This window comes from Haliaeetus leucocephalus, unplaced genomic scaffold (assembly GCF_000737465.1).
Source record: "Haliaeetus leucocephalus isolate CR32 unplaced genomic scaffold, Haliaeetus_leucocephalus-4.0 Scaffold741, whole genome shotgun sequence".
Taxonomy (NCBI): domain Eukaryota; kingdom Metazoa; phylum Chordata; class Aves; order Accipitriformes; family Accipitridae; genus Haliaeetus; species Haliaeetus leucocephalus.
In genome coordinates, this window is record NW_010973177.1 from 3,991,702 (window position 1) to 4,015,360 (window position 23,659).

Consider the following 23,659-nt stretch of genomic DNA (forward strand, 5'->3'; position numbering starts at 1 on the left):
TTTGCATTTTCCCAAGCAGCTGATAAATCTATTAATCCTTTTCTCCTCTTTAGATTTAAGGAAAGCAATATAGATTTGAGGAAATCAAGAAATGCCTATAGTTCTGCAACAGCCAGTTAAAAAGGATCCAACTACTATACGCTTAATCAATTTTCTCTGCTTTTTTCAAGGCTTTTCTTTTTTGGGTTATCCTCTCACTTTAAGTATCGCCAAAGATAGTCAATACTAGCTTTTCCAATTTGATTAAATCTTTTGGCCTTACTGTTCCGATTTCCTGGTGAAAATCGGTGGATGTCATGTAAGGAGGTCAAATAGGTAACTTTGGAACAAGTTTTCTGTGAAAATAGATGTACATCATTCCTCACCAGATGTCATGAGCACTGAACTGTGGAAGACACTTTGCACGGCTGTATTATCTTCAGTCAGAGTACTTCTAAGTATTATATGACCATTTAGTCTAGTTTTTTTGATTTGCTAGAGTTTTTCAGCTGCTGTTATGTTATGAACAAGGACAATAAACTATTTTTATTTTTTTTCCTTTACAGTTGTTTCCTGTCTTTGCTCCTGGTGGCAGCTGTGGTTTGGAAGATTAAACAAAGTTGCTGGGCATCGCGACGAAGAGAGGTTGAAATGACAAAATTGAATGCTATCTTTTAAATGACTTTTTATAGTTGTTCTCTCTTGTATTTATTCACATATGCATAGCATTAACCTTCAGTTAAGGATAAGCTCCACTAATCTATAAATGCTTCTGTTTGGGGATTTATAATAGTGTACTTTCGATTACAGTTTCAGTGACAAATGATGCTATTTTAGTATCCTGATGCTGCAGTTTCTGTGAAGCACAAAAAAAATAGGGGTGAATGTCCTGCGTTCCCAGAACTCGTTTTCTAGAAGCGTAAATACAAACTGCAAATTAGGAGATTCTTTACATCTGTTTCAAAAGAGGAAGTTTCTGGGCTGAACCTCTGAACCACATTAGCTCCCGCTTTAATCTGTTAAAAACCAGGCTAATACCCATTTTCAAATTAAAAGCTTATCTAAATGTTTTGGGGTGATTGGTTTTGGGTTTGTTTTGTGGGTTTTTTTTTTCCCTCTGGAACATAGTAGTATAAGAGAAGGGTGGGAGAAGCCACCCACGATTTGGAAAGCTGTAGTGTGCTACTTTAAAAGGCAACTTCTAGTGCCAGAGCTTTCTCCTCTTCACGTAGCCAGGGACCATACCACTGTCCCAACCTTTTCTTGTTTGCAGCATGTAAAAAAAAGTGTGCTTTATACTCCCCAAACTATAGTTCATCCTTGTTTATTATACCTGATGCATTTGGTGATTTTTTTTTTTTTTTCACCACCCTTTTTTCCTGCTTCTCAATTGAAGCTAATTTCATGTTACACCCAAAGCACGCAGGGTGACCAAGGTAGGATGGCTAATGTGCTGCCCCTCAATAACATAAAGTATGTGTCCTTATTTCTCATTTTTAAGCACAAATGCAGAAATGTATAGTAGAGCCGTCTAGAGAAGCAAGTCCTGTGTGCTGCAAGGCAGACGACCACGTGTTCCTGCGGTTTTCTTGCTGTGGAAAGCACTAAAACTGTGGAAAGCAGAGCCCTGAATAATGTACAAATATAGCAGAGGTTAAGCTGGCCTGCACCTGGGATTATTTTTAGGAGCTTTGTCTTGTGCAATTTGTTTACTTGTATGCAAAATGAGAGAAGCCAGACTTTATTCAAGTGAGTTTCTGTATGTAAGTGTCTGTATGTCATCACCTGAGACCAGATATCTTTTCTGAAGGAATGAGGTGTGTTTCTCCCCTCTTCTGGATTTTAGGGTGAAATCTGCCCATTCCCACAGATTTTCCTCCCAGCTGTCCTCCTGGGATGAAGCTCTCGGCAGTTGCAGGCACCCAGCCGTGTAACTGTTCTATTCAAGGGTATTTTATTCATATGTAGTAGTTGATCAAGAGTATTCTGGGGATTAATTTTTACAGTGCTGAAATTCTGTGCAAGTGCCCATTTCTTACACATCTTTGGAATATCTGTATCTGGTTGTACTCCAGTGCAGTAGTGGGAATAGTATAAATTTATTTAATCTGAAGGATCTCCTTTCTAATAATAAAGCAGGATGATGTCTGATAACTCTTTTCCTCTTCTTCCTCTTTCTGCTTCAGATATTTTTACTCTTACTAGTGAACTCAATCAAATGCATAATATACTCAGTGGTTTTCAAACAGATAACCCTTAATCTTTGAAATAATTTGAGTCTTTGAGGTCTTTCCATATTCTCTTTAAAGGTAGATAAATTTTGACTAGGGCGGCTGGTTTTTTGCCTTCTCATTTTCTTGGCAAGAAAGTAAGCTGGAGTCAGCGTAACGTTCACAGTTGGCTCCTGGGGTTAAATGTTATCTAGGAATGTATGAGGAATATAGACTGAGCAGTAAATACCGTGCTTTGGAGCTCAGTTAAAATATTTTAGCAGTGGCCTAAATGAAAAATGTCTCTATAAATTAAGTTACTTTCAGTCTGATGCATGTTTTAAGGAAAAAAGCTGGAGTACTAGCAACATACTGCCGTGTTTTAGTCTAAACTCAGTTTACATGTGTGGCTGTTTGACGGGCAGTTCATCAGCATGTTCTTTTCCTGGCAGATTCCTGCCTTTTGCTGTTACTTGTTTTGCTCCTTCTTTGCATCTAGTGACTCTATCTTGTAGTTCATAGATCTCTGCTATTCCATTCCTCTTTTGTTAGAAATACTTGTAAAACTTGAGGAAACTCTTTTAAATATTTGCCATGCCATTATTAGATACACTGATAAAGACAGTCTCCAGAAACAAAAGGCTGCCCAAAAGTTCTTTGACTTTTTGATATTATCTAAGATGATTTTATAGCTTGCAGGATTTTTTATTTATTTGGACTCTCAATAAATCCTATCAAGGCTCCCTTTAAACATTAGTAGTTAAAATAATGATTGATACAATACTGCAAGTTTTAAGTGTACTCAAGTTTATCCATCTGTTGTTCTGAAGATGACTTTGAAGCGTGTGACTTTTAGATTTGCCATTCTTCCTTTGGAAGCGGCTGTTCTCTTTGGTTTTCTCCATTACCCTTACAGGAGTCTTGGATGACAGAGTTTGCAGGCTGGACTGGGAGACACAGATTTTGTTTTATTGCTCCCCCCCTCTATAAACGCTGACGCAGTTGATGGAGACCACCTCCTCCCACCGTGTTACAACTTAGAGGCAGGACAGAAGGAAAGGTGATTAAGCAGCAGTGGCAGGACACCCAATTAAGGCAGCATATTGTAAGCTTTAAGTTAATGTATGCTGCAGCCTTGGAGGAAGATACTCCTCTGGTTTGGGCTATATTTTTAGAAGGAGTCAAGTTACAGTCACCTGTCTCCCGTGGGTTGTGCTGTAGTAATTCTGCGCTTGTTCTCTAATCTCAGCCCAAAAGTAAGTAAAATATAATGCAATTTGCAGGTAATTCCCAGCTATCAATCACTTCTGCTTCCAATATAAGCATTGCAAGTGCCTAACTTCTTATCGCAGTGCAGAGTGAAAAGTAGATAGCTGAAGCTTAATCTGAGATATGTATAGGACAGAAAAGGGAGCGCGTTGAAAGGTCTAGTAGTCAAAATTATGCAGACAGTATTGCTTGGAAAATGTGCTGGGAGAAGTTGTACAGCTGTGCTTGGTGTATCACGTTAATGGAACAGAGCAGCAGCATTTGGCTGAAACTAAATTTGCATTACTCCTCACTAAGAAAGCAGTGTACTACAAATCCAGAATCTACATCAGGATCTTGTAAAATATGTAAGATTCTCCTGATTTTTTTTAATTTTTTTTTCATTTCTACAGCTACTCCTCTCTGACCAGCTGCTTGCACATGTCAGTGCTGATGTTCCTCAGCCTTCTGGCTAAAGGGCCTTTTGGGTGTGCAAACACGGCGTAGCAAATGTATAATTGTAGGAAAATGAGTCTGGAGCACTGAGCAAAAGTTCAGGACTTGCGGAGTATAAAACTTGACCTGAAGTAAAAGTGGGAACAATTTGTGTCATATCAGGCATGGAGGAGATGGGGTTGTAAATTGTGTGTTTATTCCCTCTCCAGTGAACACCAAGTTTAAGTATCTTCAGACATCTTAAAGAGGGAAAATGGAAATAAAAAGGCAGCTTTTATAGGAGGCTTAGGATGAGGTGAATGACATTAGGAAATAGGCATAGGAAACCTTTCTGTCTTGTCTCTAGAAAATGACATGTTAAATGTATCAAGGTGGTAATAGAGAATAATGCACAAAATACGAGAGTGGCATTAGAAATTTAATATGCTCATCTGCTGGCGTGAATTTTCTGTCCAATTTTTTTTATTTTAGCATCCAAATCCTATTCTCTTCATCTTCAGTCTGCTTCATCTTCTACACTTTGAGCGAGAAATAGCTCCTCTTAACATTTCCAGCAAATGGAGCGTGGATAGTGATTTGGCCGACCCAGTGTAACTGTCTGCGTGAGGGTCAGCTGGATCACTCTCCGTGCCCCATCAGGATGAGTTCGGAGCATCAACACCAAGCACGTACAGAGATAACTAAATTTGGGTGTCTAGAGCTCAACTGCAGCCTTAACATACATAAAATTGTCTACATTTTGCCTCCTTTCTTGCCAAGACTATCCAGGACTGAACGTTTTTACTCTTGTGCACTGCCCAACTTATTCAGGATGGGGTTTTTTTGTATTGATTTACTGCAGGGATTATCCTTCTCCTCCCTGACCTCATTGCTGAAACCTTTTTTTCTCCCAAGTGTATTCAAAATGTAGCAGCGCTTCTTTTTTTCACTGGCATCCTCCGCTGTAACATCCGTGAACACTGAATACCATTTAGGCAGGTGGATTTCTGGGTTCATTTTTACAGCAAAGACTTTCCAAGGGATGCGAGCAGTGTATTATTTATTGCTCTGCCTTCATTTTCTTCCCCTTCCTGCTCTCACTTGTTAGTATTTCAGTCATCTCATATCTTCTCTCTCAGACTGTGATTTAGGGCATCCTTTGTCAAAGAACAGGATTCAGGATTGGAATATTTTCAAACTGTAACTGTAAATCAGGGTCTTCATCGCTATCTAGAGTCTCCAGTGGTGGTTTGGAAGGATCTGGTATCAGCCTTATGCGGGAACATTAAAAGGTCAGGCTACAAACGTCCCTAGATTTGAGCAGTCCCAGGTGCATTGGAAGGCTTGTAAGAAATGAGATGTGCTGGTGCCGAAATTTGCTGCTGTATTCTCCGAGCTCCCAGCAGTCGTTTGACATGTAGACCTTCTTGTTCGATAGCACCAACAGCCTTATTCGGTGTCTGTCAGCTGAGAAAAAAATATGAACTTGTTGGTGTAGTTTGTAGAGGAAACACGAATTGGAGGAGTGAGAAATCGTGGCAAGCAGATAACTTCTAAGGAGGTCTAGATTCCATGGTTAGCATACTCAGTTGTCTCATTACAGTGTGAAACGTAAGCCTGCGTATGTATTTTTTAAAGAGGTAAGGTGGGTTTACTTCCCAGAACACCTATTCCCTGGACAATAGACTGAAATGATGGTGGCTGTAGTGATTTAATGACCGTACGTAAATTCCCAGTTTCTGTATTTCTAAGGAGAGTAATAAAATAAGCATAGCGTTAGTATTATGTGTAGCCGGTTATTGGAGTACTGTGTCCACTCATCTCAGCAATGTCTTGGGTGTTACAGATGGTACAGAACAACACTGCAAGATTAATTTGTTATCTGGAAGATAAGCGAGAGACTAAAGCGTCACAAATTACTCATTTTATCCAAGGAAGAACATATTGAGATTTGCTGATGTGAGTCAGTGTCTGTGAAAAGGAATCATAGAAGATTCATGATGGGATGAGGGTCTTCTTAAACGATCAGCCAAAGGCATAACACCCAGTGTCTGCAGCTGGGGGTAAAAAAAGTCAAAAGCTGTTTTGTTTTTCTCCTCTTTTTAATGGCAAGAGTAGCAATGCCAACTTTTTTTTTTTTTTTTTGGAAGCTTGGCTCTCAGAATTTGAGTGCTTTTGGAATGATCTTTTCGAGGTCAATCACACAGTGCAATTTGGTAGCTCGTACTATGCAAGAGGTCAGATCAAATAATTGTAACTTTCCGCTATCCCCAAATTTAAAATCTATGAATGGGAACCAACTCATAGTGCCTGCAGGCTTTTTCCAAAATACAGACAGTGCGTGCTCTCTACAGTGATCTGTGTGGCTTTGGTCACCAACTGAAGGAAATTGTAGCAGAAATAAGAGATGCCCTGAAAAGGAAAAATATCCCAAAATATTAACATTGACAAGAGATTCCAGCTTAGGGGGAAATCGATGGTCCGTTTTAGTTTGAACATGCTACTGTCACTTCTGTGCCTAATTGAGCTCATCTCTGGTTGAACTTGCAGATGGATAGTTACAGCTGACCATTCGTAGCTTTAATATGTCCATGCAGGACATCATATCAGGTTGGCCATCGCATCCGCAGTGTTGGCATCCAACTGAGCTCTTCTCACCTAGTCTTTAGTGGTGTTGCCGCTAGAGAATTAAGTGGGGTTTAGTATATCCAAAAAAACGCAACCGTTGGCCAGCGTTTGCGATGATGAAGCTAGACTATCAAGGCTAGCTCTAGGAGAGGTCAGCCTCGTTTGAAAAACCCCACAAGTGCATGTGTATTGAAGCTGTTGTCGTTTCAGACTCCTAGGTCTCTCTCTGATGATAGGAATCAGTGGCACAGGTATCTAATTTAGCTATTTGGAAAAATCAGGGAGAAAAGCAGTGTTGTGTAATTATGCTAGAAGAGCTCTAGTCAATCAAAGGTGCACTCTGCTATTGTGTAATTATCTGGTATTGGTATGTATTTTGGTCTGCATGGACTACGTGCTCCTGGTCTTTTAAAAAATGATACCTTATTCTTATTAAAGGTCAGGTTTTCTGTGCCCCCCTACTGGGCATGATTATGATGAATAACTTACTTATCTTAATCAGCCCTGAATTAAATATCTTCTGTCATTTCAGCATGAGGCAGCTTCCCAGCAGCTTTGCTTTCTGGTTTGTTATAGTTTTGAAGTGTGGAAATGCCTGTTGAGAAACATTTGAACATTAATTCTCTTCTCCTCTCTCTTTCAACATAGCCTGCAAAGTCAGTTACAAAACTAATTAGCTAACATTAATATGTGCACTGCTCTAGGGGCTTAAAAACTTAATTTTCAGTGATGATGGAAGCATCGGAGAAAATTGTTTGTTTGTTGACTTACATGGTAGTTAATGTAATTGTAGCTAAATGCTTTAAATCACTTATTTCTGAGACAATGTGGCTCATCTTCGTGCAATATTTATATCTTGTACATTTATTTCTTGGCTGATGCCCCTCTTTATTTTGTAGGTAACTCCATTGTCTTGTCCCCTTTCCCCCAAGATCACCGAGTAACTATAACGTAAAGCAAAGGTTCCCACACCAGGATGTATATGTTACTTCAGAGTAACGCACGGTGATGCCTGAGCACCGTCAGCGCTGGCCACGCGGACGCGCAGCTCCGTCTAGCTGCCATTGCCACCACCGCGGGGAAGGACACCTTCTCCAAAGGCCCTTGGGAACCCCGGGAGGGTGATGTCCCCTTCCCACGCCGGCTGTCGGCAGCCCGAGAGCTGCAGTTTTGGCAGATGTCGTTACAGGAGAGCTCTGGGACGAGTTCTCTGGACAAGGTTTTCTAAGTTAGTCGTGCCTGGAAATAGGTAGTTGATAGTTTACGTGCATACACAAATATGTATTTGGGCACAAATGGGATGAGCCACCTTCTGAATTCGAATGAAGCTCTTGCAGCATTTTAGGATGTGCAGGAGTAAGCTCAAAATGCCACTCTACCAGTGCAACCACTCTACCCAGTATGTTCTGGAAGGACAGGAGGTCCTCTGACCTCAACAAAATCGCTGTGACTTTGGTTAGCAAGCAGCCAAGTCAGGGCTAATGAGTCTTGCTGGGAGAATTTTGTTACCTTTTGCTCAGTGCATGCAGCGGGACCTTTAGATATTTGATTGGGTTTTGTGTTCTAGATGTGCAGAGCCTTGGAGGGAACATGTAAGAGGACTGACAGACTTGAATAATTTTGCAGAATTAATGCTGTTTAAAAGACAGGTCAGGAAGGAGGAGACAACTTTGTTCTGTTTGTTTAGCTTTGGTTCAGGGGGATGAACAGCAACCGGAGTTGCTGAATCCACATTGGAGACAAACATCTTTATGCTCTGCATGGTAGAGCTCCACGTTTCGGCTTGAAACAGGAAAACCCCAAATATTCTGTTCTGCCCCAAAATCTTTGTTTTTTTCTAAAAGTCTTAAACAACAAGGGTACAAATTGGTTTGTTTCCTTATCTTCTTTATCTTTCTTCTCTTTCCGTGACACTGGAGCTGTTACTCTCATAGGACTCTCAGTTGTTTGTGAGGTCTCTGGCTTTTGGCCCACTGGACCAGTTTATCTTTGCAATGCAGACAGGGTGGTGGTTCAAAACACATAGCTGATTTCAGAGTCTCCTGGTTTTTAAAGTTGGCTATGGACAGCATGGAGAACGCAGCTGGTGATTTTCTTGTTCATAACAGAGTGAAGCTTGATTTTTTTCCGTGGTGGTACAGAAATACAGCAGCAGAGACCCAGTTCAGCAGGAGGTTCATCATAGTCTTCGCTTTGGAGCACCATCTCAAATTCATTGCAGCCTCGAAGGTTGTAATACGAATCCTCAAAGGATGACCTTTAATCGTACTTGTCTCATCAAATAAAGGAATGTGGAGCTTGCTCTATTGAAATATCTTCAGGAAAAGTTCCTCTAAAGCTGAAATGTTATCTCCTGAGGATGCCCAGAGTAGCTATACTTCTAAAAACAACAGCCTATGGGTCCAGAAAGATCTGCATTTCAGAAATACCTTGAGGGATTAGATCTACAGATTTCCTGGAAAAATAACCCGTTGAGAAGACTATTGCTCTTTTCTGGTTCCCCTTGTCAAAGTTTACCTCCTTTGACCATAGACTGGTGTAATGGTACCAGATGTTCCTGCAGATTCCCTGCCTGAATAGGTCTGGTCTGCTGGAAATAACTTTGCTCCCTTTCTTGTGGGGTCCTGCTTGCTTTGCTTTTACTCTACCTTAAAATGAAAGCTCATCCGTGCCCGTTGTTCCCTTAGCACACCCATGGTTTTTTGACTTTTCTACTTTTTTCCTTCTCATCTCTGTTGAAAACTGAGGTGAAATACTCGTGTAAAAACTTGAGTTCATTGCAAATTCTAGGTAGCTGTTTTGCTTAGCTTTTTTTTTTAAAGCCCTTTTTTATAAGGAGCAAATAAAATCCAAAACGCGTGGCTTTCTTCTGGAAAAATCACCATCCTTTCATGGCTGAAAATATCAGAGCCCCATCCCGAAAGGTACCGTAGCCCCGTGCTCATAAAGACTCTGCAGGGGGCAGTTGCCGAGATGGATGGTAGCAGGATGGTTATACAGAGACTGGTGACTGCTTTATTATCGTGAATAAAATGTTCAGCCTTTTCTTGTCAGAAAACACAGCATAGGTTATATTAGTCAATTAACCTGGTAACCTGAATAGCTGTTTTTCTTTTGTGTGAGAGCTTGTGCTACTGCATGAAAAGGTTTTCCTCAGTTCCTCTGGCGGTTTGTCTCCCATCAGTAACACACTATTCATTTTGGATTATCCATTACTCAACGTGTATGAATTTCAAGAATCACTGGGATGAAACGCTGCATTTCTGCACCGTTTGCTCCTGGATCTGCACCTCTAGTCCTGGGCACTAGGAGATGAGCAACCTCGGTGGTCTTCCCACCTCCTTGCTCTTTTTCTCTTCCACTGTAGACTGTTGAGTTTGTTTATTTTCAGGTTCTCTTAGCGTCTGGTTGACACCAAAACTTTCAGGCGTTGTTTCAACACTTCCCATTCTGCAGTTGTTTCAACTTGCGGTTTTCTTGGATGGAGTTTTTCTACCGATAGTGGGGAAAAAAATCCCCACCAAAAATCAATGCAAATTAAAGTTGTGCAGGTTCTCACAGCTTGCTGTTACTTAAATATTAAAGGCCAGTGGTGTGTTCCAATACACGCTTTTTGATGTGTTTTTATTGTAAGCCTGTCAAACATTTTGCCCTTAAAATCCTCTTCAGACCTAAGTGATTTAAAGTATTCCCAGGTTGTCCTATTAATTGTGTGATCTAGAAACCAACGGTTTGCTTGAAAGAGTATTGAGGTTCATTATTTTAAATCTCACAAAGCCAATCATTAGCAATGAGGGTAAGCCTGGTTCTGGGGTATCTTGATGTTAACTGCTGCTGATTTCTAATGACATGCTCAACATCTTGGCTAGGGAAATGCCACGATTTCTCCCTTACAACATAATAAAATCTTTTAATTAAAATTTTGACACACCAAACAAATATTGAAGGATATATACGTGCACAGATTAAACAGGCACAGTGCATGCCCTGGGGAAAAGAGTGACATTCTGGTTACAGAACAATTATTTCTCAAATTTATTCTTAATTTTGCGGGGGGATGGGGGTGGAATTTGTAACATGACTTGTGCTACACCAGAAACTGATGTTAGGAAAAGGACGTTCTCCCTTAGGCATTTGCTGCTTTGGTGGCAGGTTGGACCTTTGGTTTTACCTGGTTTGGCCACTGTTATGCTGAGAGTCAGCTGGCTTTGGGACAACCCTGAAGGCGATGGCTTTTCTTGGCCAGTTCAGAAAACGAAGACAATAACGCTGCTGTCAGCATTCCTTTTCCCACCGCTCATGTTGTAGCACATCTCTGCCTTTGCAACGCTGCTCGGGGTTTTATTTCTTGAAGCTACTATTGACTTCAATAGGAGTCATGTTGCCAAACTGCATATTTTCTTTAGTAAACTAAACTTCCTTCAAACAGCTAATAGCTTTTAGTTCGTAAGTCTCTTGGACGTCTTCATCAGGACAGCTTGTTCTTTGATTTTATAGCCATTAAACAAAGCGCTTTATGATAGCTGAAGGGGACAATTGCAGGAACAACAACCCAGCAATCTGTTTCACACTTGCTTTAGTCTGCAATCTGCTGGTGTGCTTTAAATATTCGAAAACTCCTCGCATTCTTTCACCCAAGTGTGAGTTAGACACAAGTTTGCTTGCAAATGCTTAGTACAGCTCCATTGGTATGAATTCATTGGGGTTTTTTGCTTTGTGACTATCTACAATCTGCTCGAAAATGCTTCCCCCCCACCCTTTCAGAGAGTAAGCAAAACTTTACCACTTGCCTTTTACGGCAGTGAAATTTTACATGATTTTTATTCAACTGAGAGCCATAGAGGCTGATATACCCCCCCAAGATTGGTTGCATTGATCCCATCGTGCCTCCTTGCCTGAACCCCAAGCTCACAGAGACAATCTTCCAGTTTTCTACGCAAAAAAAAAAACCCCAAACTAAAAGATAACTTGGCAAAGAAAAGACCAGAGAAGGTTTATGAGTTCAAGAAAATGCTGATGTAATTAGCGTTGTCCAAACGAGTTGCACGTTGGATAGCAGCATCTTCCTTTTGCCTGTGTGCTGTGTCCTCTTCTGCTGTGCTAGATGGGAGTTATTTGGGGCACGCTGCATTTTGTGCTGTTTTCTTTAGCACTTTTTGAGTGCTGTAAATGATCAGTTAGGGCTTGGAGTGTCAAATTGCCCAAACTTAATGGGGAAATGTGGGTGGTGATGGTGGGAAGTATAGAGGGCATTTGGTAGTGGCTCAATCTTACGTAAAATAAGAGTGTAACTAGTATTGCTGTAGCTAAGTAGTAACGCTAAATGTGTAAAGCTGCATACAACAAGTGGTTTTAGGCAGTTGCTGCACTTAAGGGTAAGACTGCTGGTTTTCTACATGCTTTACAAAGTGTGTGCCTCTTCCCTTATTAAATAGGGGCACCGAGTCACATCAGACCCATTGCTTCTGGGAATTAGGGTTACGGCTTCTGCATCCACATATAGGTTTTGTAGCTTGCTGTTAGTATTAGAGATTAGCTGCTGAAGCCAAAAAGAAGCGTGTCCGTAGCTCAGCTAAAATTGAAATGCTCTTTCCAGCCCAGCCGTATAGGAAGTGTCTTTTTTTGTGTTAAAAAAAAGGGAGCTGCATCGTAATGCTTAAAAGCGCTTAAGAGGACAATAAAGAGATGTCTTGTGTCATGAAGGCTTGCAGAGGTTTACCCAGGAAAAGGTTTTCTATTTTAATAAAACATATTGCAGCAAGGACATGCTTGCCATTTGATACATTTGCTGCATTCAAAAAAGAAACAAACAATAAAAAAAGATGATTATTCAATAGGTGCCTGACAGCATTTTGCTAGTGCTGTTATAAAAAAATATCTAATTCTTTCTTACAGTAGTTATGTACTGCTGCTAGTTTAATTTTAAAACGGTTCCCACAAATCCTACGGAGTCCTGTCATGCCCTGGACAGGTGATGACAAACAACTAGGGTAACACAGCTTAAAAAGTAAATAACTGCTTTATGGAGACTTAAGCACATGTGTTTTCCCTCACAAACGAGTCAGGCTAAGACTGGGCATGTAGCTTTACTTGCAATAACTCGTTAAATTGTAGTAGCGTGAATATTTAGAATAATCTGTCTGTACTCTTAAGCCCGTTAAAACACCAGGAGGTTATTTTTCCATATTCATTGATATCCCTTTGTATTGGGTAAAACCTCTCAGATGCATGTTTTTTTCATCTTTGTGTTGGAACAATATGATGATAATATTTTTCTGTTTATTAAATTAGCAACTACTCCGTGAGATGCAACAGATGGCAAGTCGCCCCTTCGCCTCCATCAACGTTGCCTTAGAAACAGACGAAGAGCCGCCAGATCTCATTGGGGGAAGCATAAAGGTGAGAGCTGGTGCTTCAGGATGATCCTTACCGCAATTAATCAGGGATGCTTGTTTTAAACTGTGGTTAACGCAATAATCCCCAATTCTTTATTTGTTATATACCTGCAAGAAACCGTAAGTCCGGGATGGCCAACAGATACCGTTTTCATTTGCTTTTATCCCTTCAGGTATGCATTTACAACTTTTGGGCTGGTTTAGATAAAAGTTATACTGTGTGTAGGGTATGAGATTTTGTGTTTGCCTTGTTAGTTTTTATGCGTTGTAAATAGAGAAGAATGCGGCTTTACACAGTAGAACATTTGGCTAGAAATGGCTATAGGTGCTGCAAATAGAAACCATTTTTCTGTGATATCGCAAAGCAAACAGGAATATAATCGTGTCTCTGTACTGTAATAGTGTTAACATATTTCTGATTATAAATATATTTTCAAATACGTCTTGTGATGCGCAAATAGGAGTGTGGAGAAATTATTGTCTTACACCAGGCTGGCGTGTTCTTAGACACAACATGTTGTATTTTTAGGAAAAACATTTAAAAGGAGACTAATGAATTAAAGGATCTTTTTGATGTTGATGCTTTGGCTAGCAGACCTGTATACAAAAAGAAAAAATTAAGAACCCGAGAACACTGACTATTTTTGTTTCCTAAGGTAGCTGTTTTGTTTTGTTTAGACTTCAGTTTTTTGGAAGTCTTCCTCATTAGTCCAGGCACAAAGTTTCTCACCTTCTGTTACTGTGACAAGAAAGTAAGTTATGCTTTTCTATAAAAAACATGTGTATTTTAATTATTGTAAAGCACATGAAAACAATCTAACGCCAGAACTTCCGTTTGGGGAGTCTTGGCCTTAGTATCAGGAAATGCCACAATTCAGGTTGCCTGTATAGCTTTAGCTTTTCCTTATTTATGTGTGAATATAGTCTTTCACAGCAAGTTGTAACACTTTTTCCACCTGATTGGTGTCCTGCAGCATTTTCTGGGTGGACACTGCATAGAAGCAGCTTTTCAATATATTGTCTTAGTTCCATTATTTGTTCTGGCTATTTACCGTGTTCTTGGTGCCTTTGAAATACATGCTTGCAAAATTGGATTGTCGCTCAACAAATTAGAATGAGCCTTTTTTTTTTGTTGTTTTGTTTTGGCTTTTTTGTTGCTTCATCGAAGAAGTCATGGGATGTGTGTTGATGTTCCCATTGGGCTGGAGGCAGATTTGTGAGGCTGTAGCCTGGCTGCTGATAGTTTTGTGTTGCAGTCTGTCTGTCTGGGGGGCATTTCCCTTCCCCTTTTTCCATTTTCTGGAAATAAGCTAACTAAAAGCACCTCTCCTGTAGGATCAGGCCAGAACAAAGCTGTCCTGAACTTTTTGATCTCTCTGAGAAGTTTGTCTGCACTCAAAAACTACAGAGAAGTTAGTAAACTTTGGATCTCTTATGTTCTGATTAGTGTGTCATTTTTCCTCTTGTTCAGCCGGCAGTGCTTTTTCCTTCTTCATTTGGGCTTTGTTGTTCGCTTTCTCCTCCATACCGCTCTGCTTTTTGTTTTCTTCTCCGTCTCTTCTTTGATTATAGGAATGTTGAACTCTTCTCTTTTGAAGTGCTTCCATAGACAGCACCACAGACAGGATTTCATCTTTTTCTCACTCGCAGCTAAGTTTCCTTGCCTTGCCGTGTCTGCCGTCATCTTCCATGTCTCACTTGTGTGACCTCCTTGGGTTGCTCAAGAACGGATGGAGAAGCCGGTTTTAAGCATAATAAATAAGACTGCGGACAGATGTCCTTTTTTAGACCCAGAAATTCTTACCGACTGCTAATTGTCCCCTGTGCTGATAACTCATACAAATGTTTCTTAATCAACTTCAAGCATAAATGAGACTGTGTGATTCAGGCAAATGGTGCAAACCTTGTACAGTGACCTGAAGCCAAGCAGGGAACATGGACATAGACTGTTGTGCCAGCGGGTAACTTCATCTGCTGGAAGATCTGGGTGCAGAACAAGGATGCTTTTCCATGACGAGAAGAGTCGCTAAATTTTGAGGGGGTTTATATATTTTTTTATCATCTTGGAGAATTTGGATAGTGGATAAAAGTATGCATAAAAGTCTGGAGTGTTTCAGAAAAGTTGAAATCACATGGACGGGAGAGGAGGCTCAGGAAGCTTGTGGGTTGCGAGCAATTTGGGAAATGACCCTTCTGAGATAGTCCGGCCTGCTGGATGCTGCATATAAATGAATATAAATAGAAGTGGAAAAGCAGTCTCAGTATCTGTGGGGTCAGCTTCAGTTTTTTCCTCATCCGTTTTGCACCTGCATGGGAAAAAAGCTCTCAGCAGGAGGGAGCTGCAGGAAGATGGGCTGGGCCAATACGGAATTGTAAAACTGCATTTTTCTTTGTATTTTGTCTGTTCTTTAATTATTAGCCAAGAAAAGAGTTGCTATGTTGTCGGACCGTAAGCCATTCTCCAGTCACTTTGCCATTTGCTGTGTCAAAATTTGAGAGCCTTCATTTTAATGCAAGAAATCCAGACTTGTGTTACCATAAATGCATTGATTTTTTTCTTTCCCCATGTGAATCAAAGCCTTTGGTTAATAACGAGTTTATTTGAGGGTTACAAAGGAGAAGTGGAAAATGGGATGTCTTGTCTGCAAGAGATTAATTTCCTTTTCCATTGTGCATAGCCCATTGGCAGCCAGTGTCAAGCTAGTTCCATCCTAAGCTAATGTTTTCCAGCTGGACAGTATTAGAACCGTGTTTTCAATTAGTATTTTTCCTGGGGTACTTAGAAGTAATAGAAAGTGATTTACCTGCAGGGAAACTATTCATATTACAGTCTGCAGCTAAGCAACGCGGAACTAGCTGCTTTGGTTTATTTCCTACTCAACAAATACCCACTGGATCACAAATCTGCCACTAAATTTGCTTGGTTATTACAAAATCCATTGGCTTTTCTCTGCAGCTTTTTGCGCGTTTGGAGGTGCTGCGTATCACAATTTTTTTCAATTTTTTCCCCTGGATATCTGGGACTCATCCAAGTGTCTGAACTGGTATTGCTCTAACTCCAGCTTTTTTAAGTCTTGTTATCTAATTAATCTAAGTCCTGTAGTTCTCTGCAGCCATTTTTAGAAGAAGCTTTCCTGAAGAATCTGGAAAGTTTGTAATTTTGACATTGATTTCCAGGTATCTTGAACTTGGTAAAGGCATGAAGTGAATGCTTGTAGATTCTTGGGAAAAACACATACACAGCATAGCAAGCAAATGCTTAGCTTGAACAAAACACCTACAGGATCAACAAGAAAATTGTTGCCTTAGAAAAAATTATCCTTAAGTTGGAAAAAAATTGGCTTGGAAGCTTTTAGGGGATTTGAAAAACACTCTTGTAAAACGGAGCATTTGCCTAGTAGAGCTGGTCCGTAGAGCAGCCTTTGCTGTGCTGCGTTTAGGGATCCAACGTGCGAAGCCAGTGCTAAGAGGTGATTATTTTTGCATCTGTGATTGACAGGCTGTCCACATCTATAGTTGCCTAAATGGAGCAAGAGAAGTATTTGGTGAGCAAAATCCTTCTGAAGTTCATTTAGCATGTTCTGTACCTTCATGCCGACGTGCATTTAATTCTGCTGCGTTAAGCTTCTGAGGGCAAAATAGCTTCACTGCAAATCCTTAATCAGACATCAGCTCACCAAGCTGGCTGATTCCTTAAAAATAGCAGAAAAATTGATGGAAAATAGCATCTCACTCTAGTAATTAGTTTGCTTTGTTATGGAGGAAAGTGCTGTTGAGTGGTTTAAAGACTGCCAGAAGGTCCCATCTGTTCAAGAAGTACAGAGATGAAGTGGTGGGCTGATTTAGGAGTGGGCAAGGGATACCACAGATTTATTATTTTCAGTCTATTTGTATTTCGCATCCAAGCGGTGCCCTTGTGAAATTCCTTTTACGTTGCAGTGAAGTTGCAACCGGCAGTAAGGAGCAGAGATGCGAGAAGTTAGAAGTGCTGTGCCACGGGGCGATGGGTTTGGGGAAGCTGCAGGGGCACCGCTGCGGTGAGGAATGATCTGAAACGAGGCATCGCCGAGCTCCAGCGCTTCCACAGGGCGACTTCGTCTTAATTTTTACGTGTAGCTCTGTGTTGGGCTGTTTCATGCAGTGAGACAAGTTCAGTGAAGAACAGCCAAGGGCCAAGGAACTGATGGATTTTACAGCTTTTATCCTGTTCTGGTTGTCGCTCTTGATGACTCACTTCTCCCCTTTACATCCCATGTTATTGACCCACTATTAGTCCATCAAGTTCGCTGATGGACCAACTTCTGTGACCCCCCCTCCCACCCAACTTCACTTAAAATGAACTGGGTTAGCGTAAGCACAGCGAACACGAAGTTTCCCACTTGGCCGTGCCACCGAGCTGAGATCGGGGGTCCTCATGCAAGCAGGGAGATTCGGAAGGCTGGCAGGTTTGAGCTGTGATACATAAATGCAGTCTTAAGTAGAAATGACCAGGCTATTGAGATGCATTAGAGGGGAACAGAACAGGTTAGGGTTTTTCGGAGGTGGTATGAATAAGCTGAAAGGGAGAGTCATTCATTACCTTCAAAAGGATAATAGTTGGAGGAAGGGGATGAAATTGAGGGGGGAGAACACAAACCGAATGTTCTTAATCTGATGTGGCATTTGCTGGAGATGGTTCGCGCGCAGCCTTCGAGGCCAGAAAGGCTGGTTTTATTTCGCCTGACCTGCCTAACGCAGGCTGCTCGGGCTTGTTAGCTTGCCTTTTGAAATGCAATTTAATTTCTAATGCATTATTTCTGGGGTTTCTAGCATTTGCTGGTTCTAGAAGCTTTTCCTTGCATTAATGCTAAGGCGTTCAAAGCATGTCAGTGTGTAGCTGTCTCCTTGTCTTTAGCAAAAGCACCTCCACTCACTAGACAAATGAGGGACACGCCACAACAAGCAACATCCCAGCTTGTACTGTATGGTCGGTGTTAATTCTGCTTATGCTGGCCCACTTTCTAATTCATGGAGAAGTGCGTGATCCCCTTTGAAGGAGCGCCGTGCTAGATGGAGTTGCCGGTGGTAAGAAGGGAGCGTTATCTGGGCAGCCGAGGTGTGTAAAACAGATTAGCTGCACTAAAATTGCATATAGTCTGGCTGTGATCCGTACTGTGAAAGCAACAACAAAAATACCTGATAAAACCTTCACCTAATGAATTATTTCCAGTTAACTAGGGTCAGGTATCTTGGTTTGCTTTCTGTTGCAAAATTAGGGACTTGGGGGCAAACTTCTGCCACTTCCGTAATTTAATGTGGAATATAAATGTTTGGAAGGGAGCTATTATGAGATCAGTGGAGACATCTGTTAAGCCTGCCTTGTATTTAGGGACTATTTGGCCAATAATTGAGATTTAACTAGTTTGAGGTTTGAAGACTGTAAAGTTTTCAGCAGAATGGACCCTGATTTGAGCTGATAAGGAGGAATTTGCTGGAAGTAGAGGAAGGAGCGCAAAGCTTCCCACAGGAGAGAGTTTTTCTAAGCTCTTTTTTCCCTCTAGTGCAAACGAGTGTCTCTTCTGATTGAAGTACTAATAACACCAGCAGCTTCTCAAAAACATTATCAGGGACCTATTTGCATTTCTTTATGCCAAGTAGTTGTTTTGTGTGTCTTGTGTTTGCAGTTTTCATCCAACTGTCGTATTTCGTTGGGGTTTTTACTTACAGGTCTTCATGTGCAAAAACCAGCCAACTTGTCAAAAAGAACCAGAAAAATCCTGCCTCTTCACCCGTACAAAATCAAAATAAATATCTACCGTTGGCCATATATATTTTGCCCAGATTTGCTACCCATGGCCTCGTCCATCCCATCCCCTCCCCGGGGCATCAGCAGGGAATTGAAGAAGAAGGGTGAGCGTTGACTTACGTGAGTGGCGATGCTCAAAGCTGTGACATGAGATTTTGTCATTTCAGGGTGACTGCTTTTGAAATACAAACTTGCCTAGCGAAATCCTTTCCTTCACCGAGAGTTTGTGTCTGTGTTTTGCTGGATTGACAATGTGCACTTTAAAAGAGAAAGCAGTTGTTAAATGCAGTGGGAGCAAACTCACTGCCTTGTGGAGGCTGGTTTGCGTATACACTCCCAGTTGTTGGTAACTCAGGATACTCAGATCTGTATTTTCAATTTCAGACCATTAGCATTCATCTAAAGGCTTGAATATGATTTTTATTTAGTTCCTCACATGCAGGAACCCAGTGGTGGAGCTGCATTGTGAGCAATTCATTCCCCAGCCCCTGTGTCGCTTCCAAAGTAGATATCAGGGACAAGGTAAATATTTAATCTAGACTCATTTACTGCAAATTATTGCTGGGAGTTCATTCATCTCTACCTTGGAGGACATACATATTACCCTGAGAATTTGATTTTTAAAACTTAATACTCTATTTTTTACAGAAAATTGCTTGTAACTTATTTTACAAATGTTCACTCAGCTTTTAATGGCACAATTTAAAAACTTGCAAATGGAATTTGACCCTTTTTCTAGAGAGTGAAATCATCTGAAGAAGTGGAAGCAAATAATAAAGTTGAACTGTTTCGGTAATGGTCCTCTTCTCTTCCCCCACCATAAGATTTTTCCTTTATTTTAATTTCCTTACTGGAAATTGAAAACCATGTAAGAGTTATTTGATCAAACCACAGAAATATGTTTTCTTGTTAAGGAAAAAAAATTCTCTACACTATTTTTTTTGATACATTTTGAGAAGCAATATGCTGGCAGTGTATTACAGAACCTAAATAAAATTGATGCTGTGTTTTTTAAATTACACAGAATATTTATTGTTCTAGCCATTAGGTTTATGTGACACATTATTAACCTTTCGAATTTGTCGAATATAAGCAGCGTAAATAGAAATAATGAGACGAAATAAAAAAGAAATGTTTAGGTTGAACATCACGCAATTCAACTTGATTGCAGAAAGCATTTGGCTGTGAAATTGTCTCCCAAGGGAACTGGTGGTGCACTCCACACCTGGGTCACCTAGAAATAGCCCAGACAAAGTCCTGGAAAATGCCCTGTTTGTGTAGAAAATCCTGCTGGAGAAGGTGGACTAATTAGATGACCTAATAGGTCTCTTACTGCTTTTAACTTCTATTGTTGTTTAAGCTTTACGCATGTTAAGTACATATCAAAACTCATAAACAACTGAAATTGCTTGGCTTTTTAGTGCTGGTTTTGACCAGTAAAACCATCTCTGGAAAACAGCTGAGAACAGATTTCGCTGCCTCCAGGAACAATGGGGTTGTGTCACTGCCTATTAAAATACCATTAATTTTATTTTTTCATTCAAAAAAGGGTAGTCACTGTTTCCAAAACACATGATAGCGCTTCCCAGTTAAAAACCAAGCGCTGCAGGTCACCTTCCTGATGGTGTGCCTTGCCTGGGAAAGCGTGTTTAAATCTGTGTGCCGGGCTGAGAGGTCTTTGCTGGTTTGTTGGCTGATTTGCGCTATCCTGATTCCTAGCTGTTGGGTTTTTTTCCCCGCCATGTCCATGGATCATAGCTTTGCTGGTGTGGAGGAGCCATCAGAGTCTCTTGCAGGAGAAAGAGTCAGGTATTTATGGCCAGCAGGTCGCGGGAGGGGATTCTGCCCCTCTGCTCCATATTCGTGAGGCCCCACCTGCAGTTCTGCGTCCAGCTCTGGGGTCCTCAGCCCAGGAAAGACATGGACCTGTTGGAGCGGGTCCAGAGGAGGGACACGAAGATGATCAGAGGGCTGGAACACCTCTGCTGTGAGGACAGGCTGAGAGAGTTGGGCTTGTTCAGCTTGGAAAAGAGAAGGCTCCAGGGACACCTTATTTCAGCCTTTCCATGCTTAAAGGGGGCTTATGAAAAAGATGGGGACAGACTTTTTAGTAGGGCCTGTAGCGACAGGACAAGGGACAATGGTTTTAAACTAAAGAGGATAGATCCAGACTAGATATAAGGAAGAAATGTTTTATGATGAGGGTGGTGAGGCACTGGCACAGGTTGCCCTGAGAGGTGGTCGATGCCCCATCCCTGGGAACATTCCAGGTCCGGCTGGATGGGGCTTGGAGCAGCCTGATCGAGTTGAAGATGTCCCTGCTCATTGCAGGGGGGTTGGACTAGGTGACCTTAAAGATCCCTTCCAACCCAAATTATTCTATCACTGTATGATCAGCTGCGTGAAATTGTCCCTCCAGCTCACTCACAATATTTCTTTGATGACAAGAAGTAGCTTTAGGGAAGCGTGCCTGACGGGTGGACCAGCTGCAGTTGTCTGTTCATAGCACAGATACATCCCGGGCAGCAGAAGAGCATCCCCTTCGCTGACCTCCATCCTGGTTACAACCAGAAGGAAGATAGTTTTCTGGCTACACCTTTCTTACTGCGTCCGTACGCGTTGGCTGGGTGCACGCGTGCTCTGTGTTTCGCGAGTCGAGCGCACGGCTCGTTTCTGATGGGCTGTTGGATGGCAATTTGGCATGTACGGATTGACCCACCACCAAAGGTGAGATCTTCTTCTCCCATTAACCGTGGTCTTTGTCCGCCTGCTCCAGCAGCTGGGCTCTGCTCTCCCCTCTGTGCCCCCCTCCCGGTGTGGGACTCTGCTGTTCAGGCACCGCTCAAAGCAGTCATCATGTGCCAAGTGTCTGAGGGATGCACCTTATTTGCATAGATTTGAATAATGTCTACTTTATTGTGCCATTAAGCCTTCAATAAAAAGGAATTGCTTCTATAATTCAACAATGGGTTTATCAAAACACTCTAAATAAAAGTCTCTGGCAGAGGCTCGTTTTAACCATCTGATGAAAGGTGTTACAAAGTTTGGAGATCTACAAATTTTATGGGATTTTTTTTTTTTAAGTGGGCCACTAAAAGCCACCTGTCAGACTGAAGCACAAGCATTTAGAATGACCTGATCTCTGGTTCCCAAGTCCACTCCAAACCTTCCTGCAGAAAAACAGCTTGGATCTGCAACAAGAGCATTCAGAAACCACGCAGGAGGCAGATGTGCTGCAGACGTCGGGAAGGAAAGGAGACGTGAGCTCTTCTTGGGTCTCCCCACGAAAATTCAACTTGATGAAGGCAGCCAGCTTCTCCTTAGCTGCTTTGCGCCGTGGTAGCACCTACGTAGGTCACGTCAAAACACGAGCAGGCTCACGGCGAGGTCAGCCGTGGGTGAGATCCGCAATCAAGATAGCCATTAAGTTGCTGGTTGAATTACGCATGTATTTTCCTCCGTGTCTGCAGAATACGGTCCCCCGGCTCCACTGCTGGGTTGCTCTATATCTCGCAGAGGGCACGGTATGCCCTTCACTCCCAGCTGACCTCTTGCTTGCATCAAATTCAACATTCCCGTCACTCGGCGTGTGAGTCATTTCATCAGGCTGCGCTTTGTCTCTTGGCCTGGCGAGCACACGCTTGGAGATGAGATGCTGTATGAGTCACAGTTCAAAAAGCAGGTGCCTGAACTGGTGCTGTCAAAAATAAATTTGCAGGACTTGATTCTTTATGCTGGTTTTTGCTGTTATTAACTGCAGCTTGTCTCAGGAAAATGGCTGGTTTTGATGGACAGTAGACCATTTTTTCCCCTTTTCGATTTAAGATTGAGATTAGGTGCAGCGAGATGATCTTGTGCTTAATTCCTTCCAAATTAGCTTGCAACTGCCTGACAGATTTTGCATGCATCATTATAGAAAGTATACTTCCTTGCTTTGCGTGGTTAACAGAAACAAAGTTCCCTATGCGATGAAATATTAATAATTTTTTACTAACGCTCAGCTTTTCTGAGCAGGTTGACGAGGGAAGGAAGGAGGCTCAGAGGTATGTCCCCTGCCCTCAACTATCCGTGGTACATCAGGTAGATTAAAAATTCACTGCAGCATGGGGGTTGGACTCATCCCTGTGAAGTAACACTGAATTTTAGGTATCGGCGTGGCCGGGGTCTGCTGTCACTCGCTGGGGGACAGCACCGGCTGCCTGTTTTGGGCTCTTTCAGCACCAGCGACGTCTGCGTAGGAGCTCCTCGTGGTTCGGAGTGGGAACAGGAGAGCAGAGAGGAGGAAGACGTGTGACCTTGAGGAACAAAATAAAAATCCCGTGGAAAGGGAAAGATTGTACCCAAAGGGACTCGTAATGAGAATTTCTGCTGCACGCTCAGGGTTCATTAGTTGGAAAGGGCAGAGGAGGAGGAAGGGTCCTGCTTGGGGCTGAGGGATGAGCTAAAATACCCGCAGGGTCCCTTCAGCTCTGTGACTGAGAGCTGTATAATGAACTTTTCTTCCGTACCATTTTATGACGTGCAGGAGAATCAGGGTGGGTTTGATACCATTACGGAGCCTAAAATGCAACGGGGGTCACCCAGCCGTGGTCCAGAGCAGTAGATGAGGTGCAGAGAAGGACTGTTGGGAGAGCTGGGGAAGGGAGTGTTGGTGTTCAGAGAAGAAATTCAGAGCGCTGCTCGTTCAGATGAGCCAAACGAAGGCAGAGCTCTACAGTAGGGTAAAGCCCAGGGAGAGGGTTAAGGCATAGAAGAATGTCAGATGGATGAATAAATTCAGGTGGGAAAGAATTGAGGTTAGAAGAAAGTTTCTGGTGTCAGAGGGGTGAGATCCAGGAGCAGGGAGCCTCTGGAGAGGTCTCATGGAGGTGATGGCACAGGCTGAAAGTCTAACTGCTTTTAAAGCAGAGCATTGCACTTTTATGTGCAGTCACCTGCATTAGTGAAGGGCTGGATTCGGTGACCGTGAGAAGTATTTT

The 23,659-nt window shown here is 41.9% G+C and overlaps 1 protein-coding gene across 1 annotated transcript in view; it reads left to right on the forward strand.

The window, feature by feature from the left end:
* Positions 1-23,659, forward strand: part of ATRN (attractin) — a 120,091-nt gene that overhangs the window by 87,193 nt on the left and 9,239 nt on the right. The window contains exons 26-27 of the mRNA XM_010580827.1: positions 546-624; positions 12,792-12,899. Of these exons, the coding sequence (XP_010579129.1) occupies positions 546-624; positions 12,792-12,899 (187 nt within the window). The remainder of the gene's footprint in view (positions 1-545; positions 625-12,791; positions 12,900-23,659) is intronic.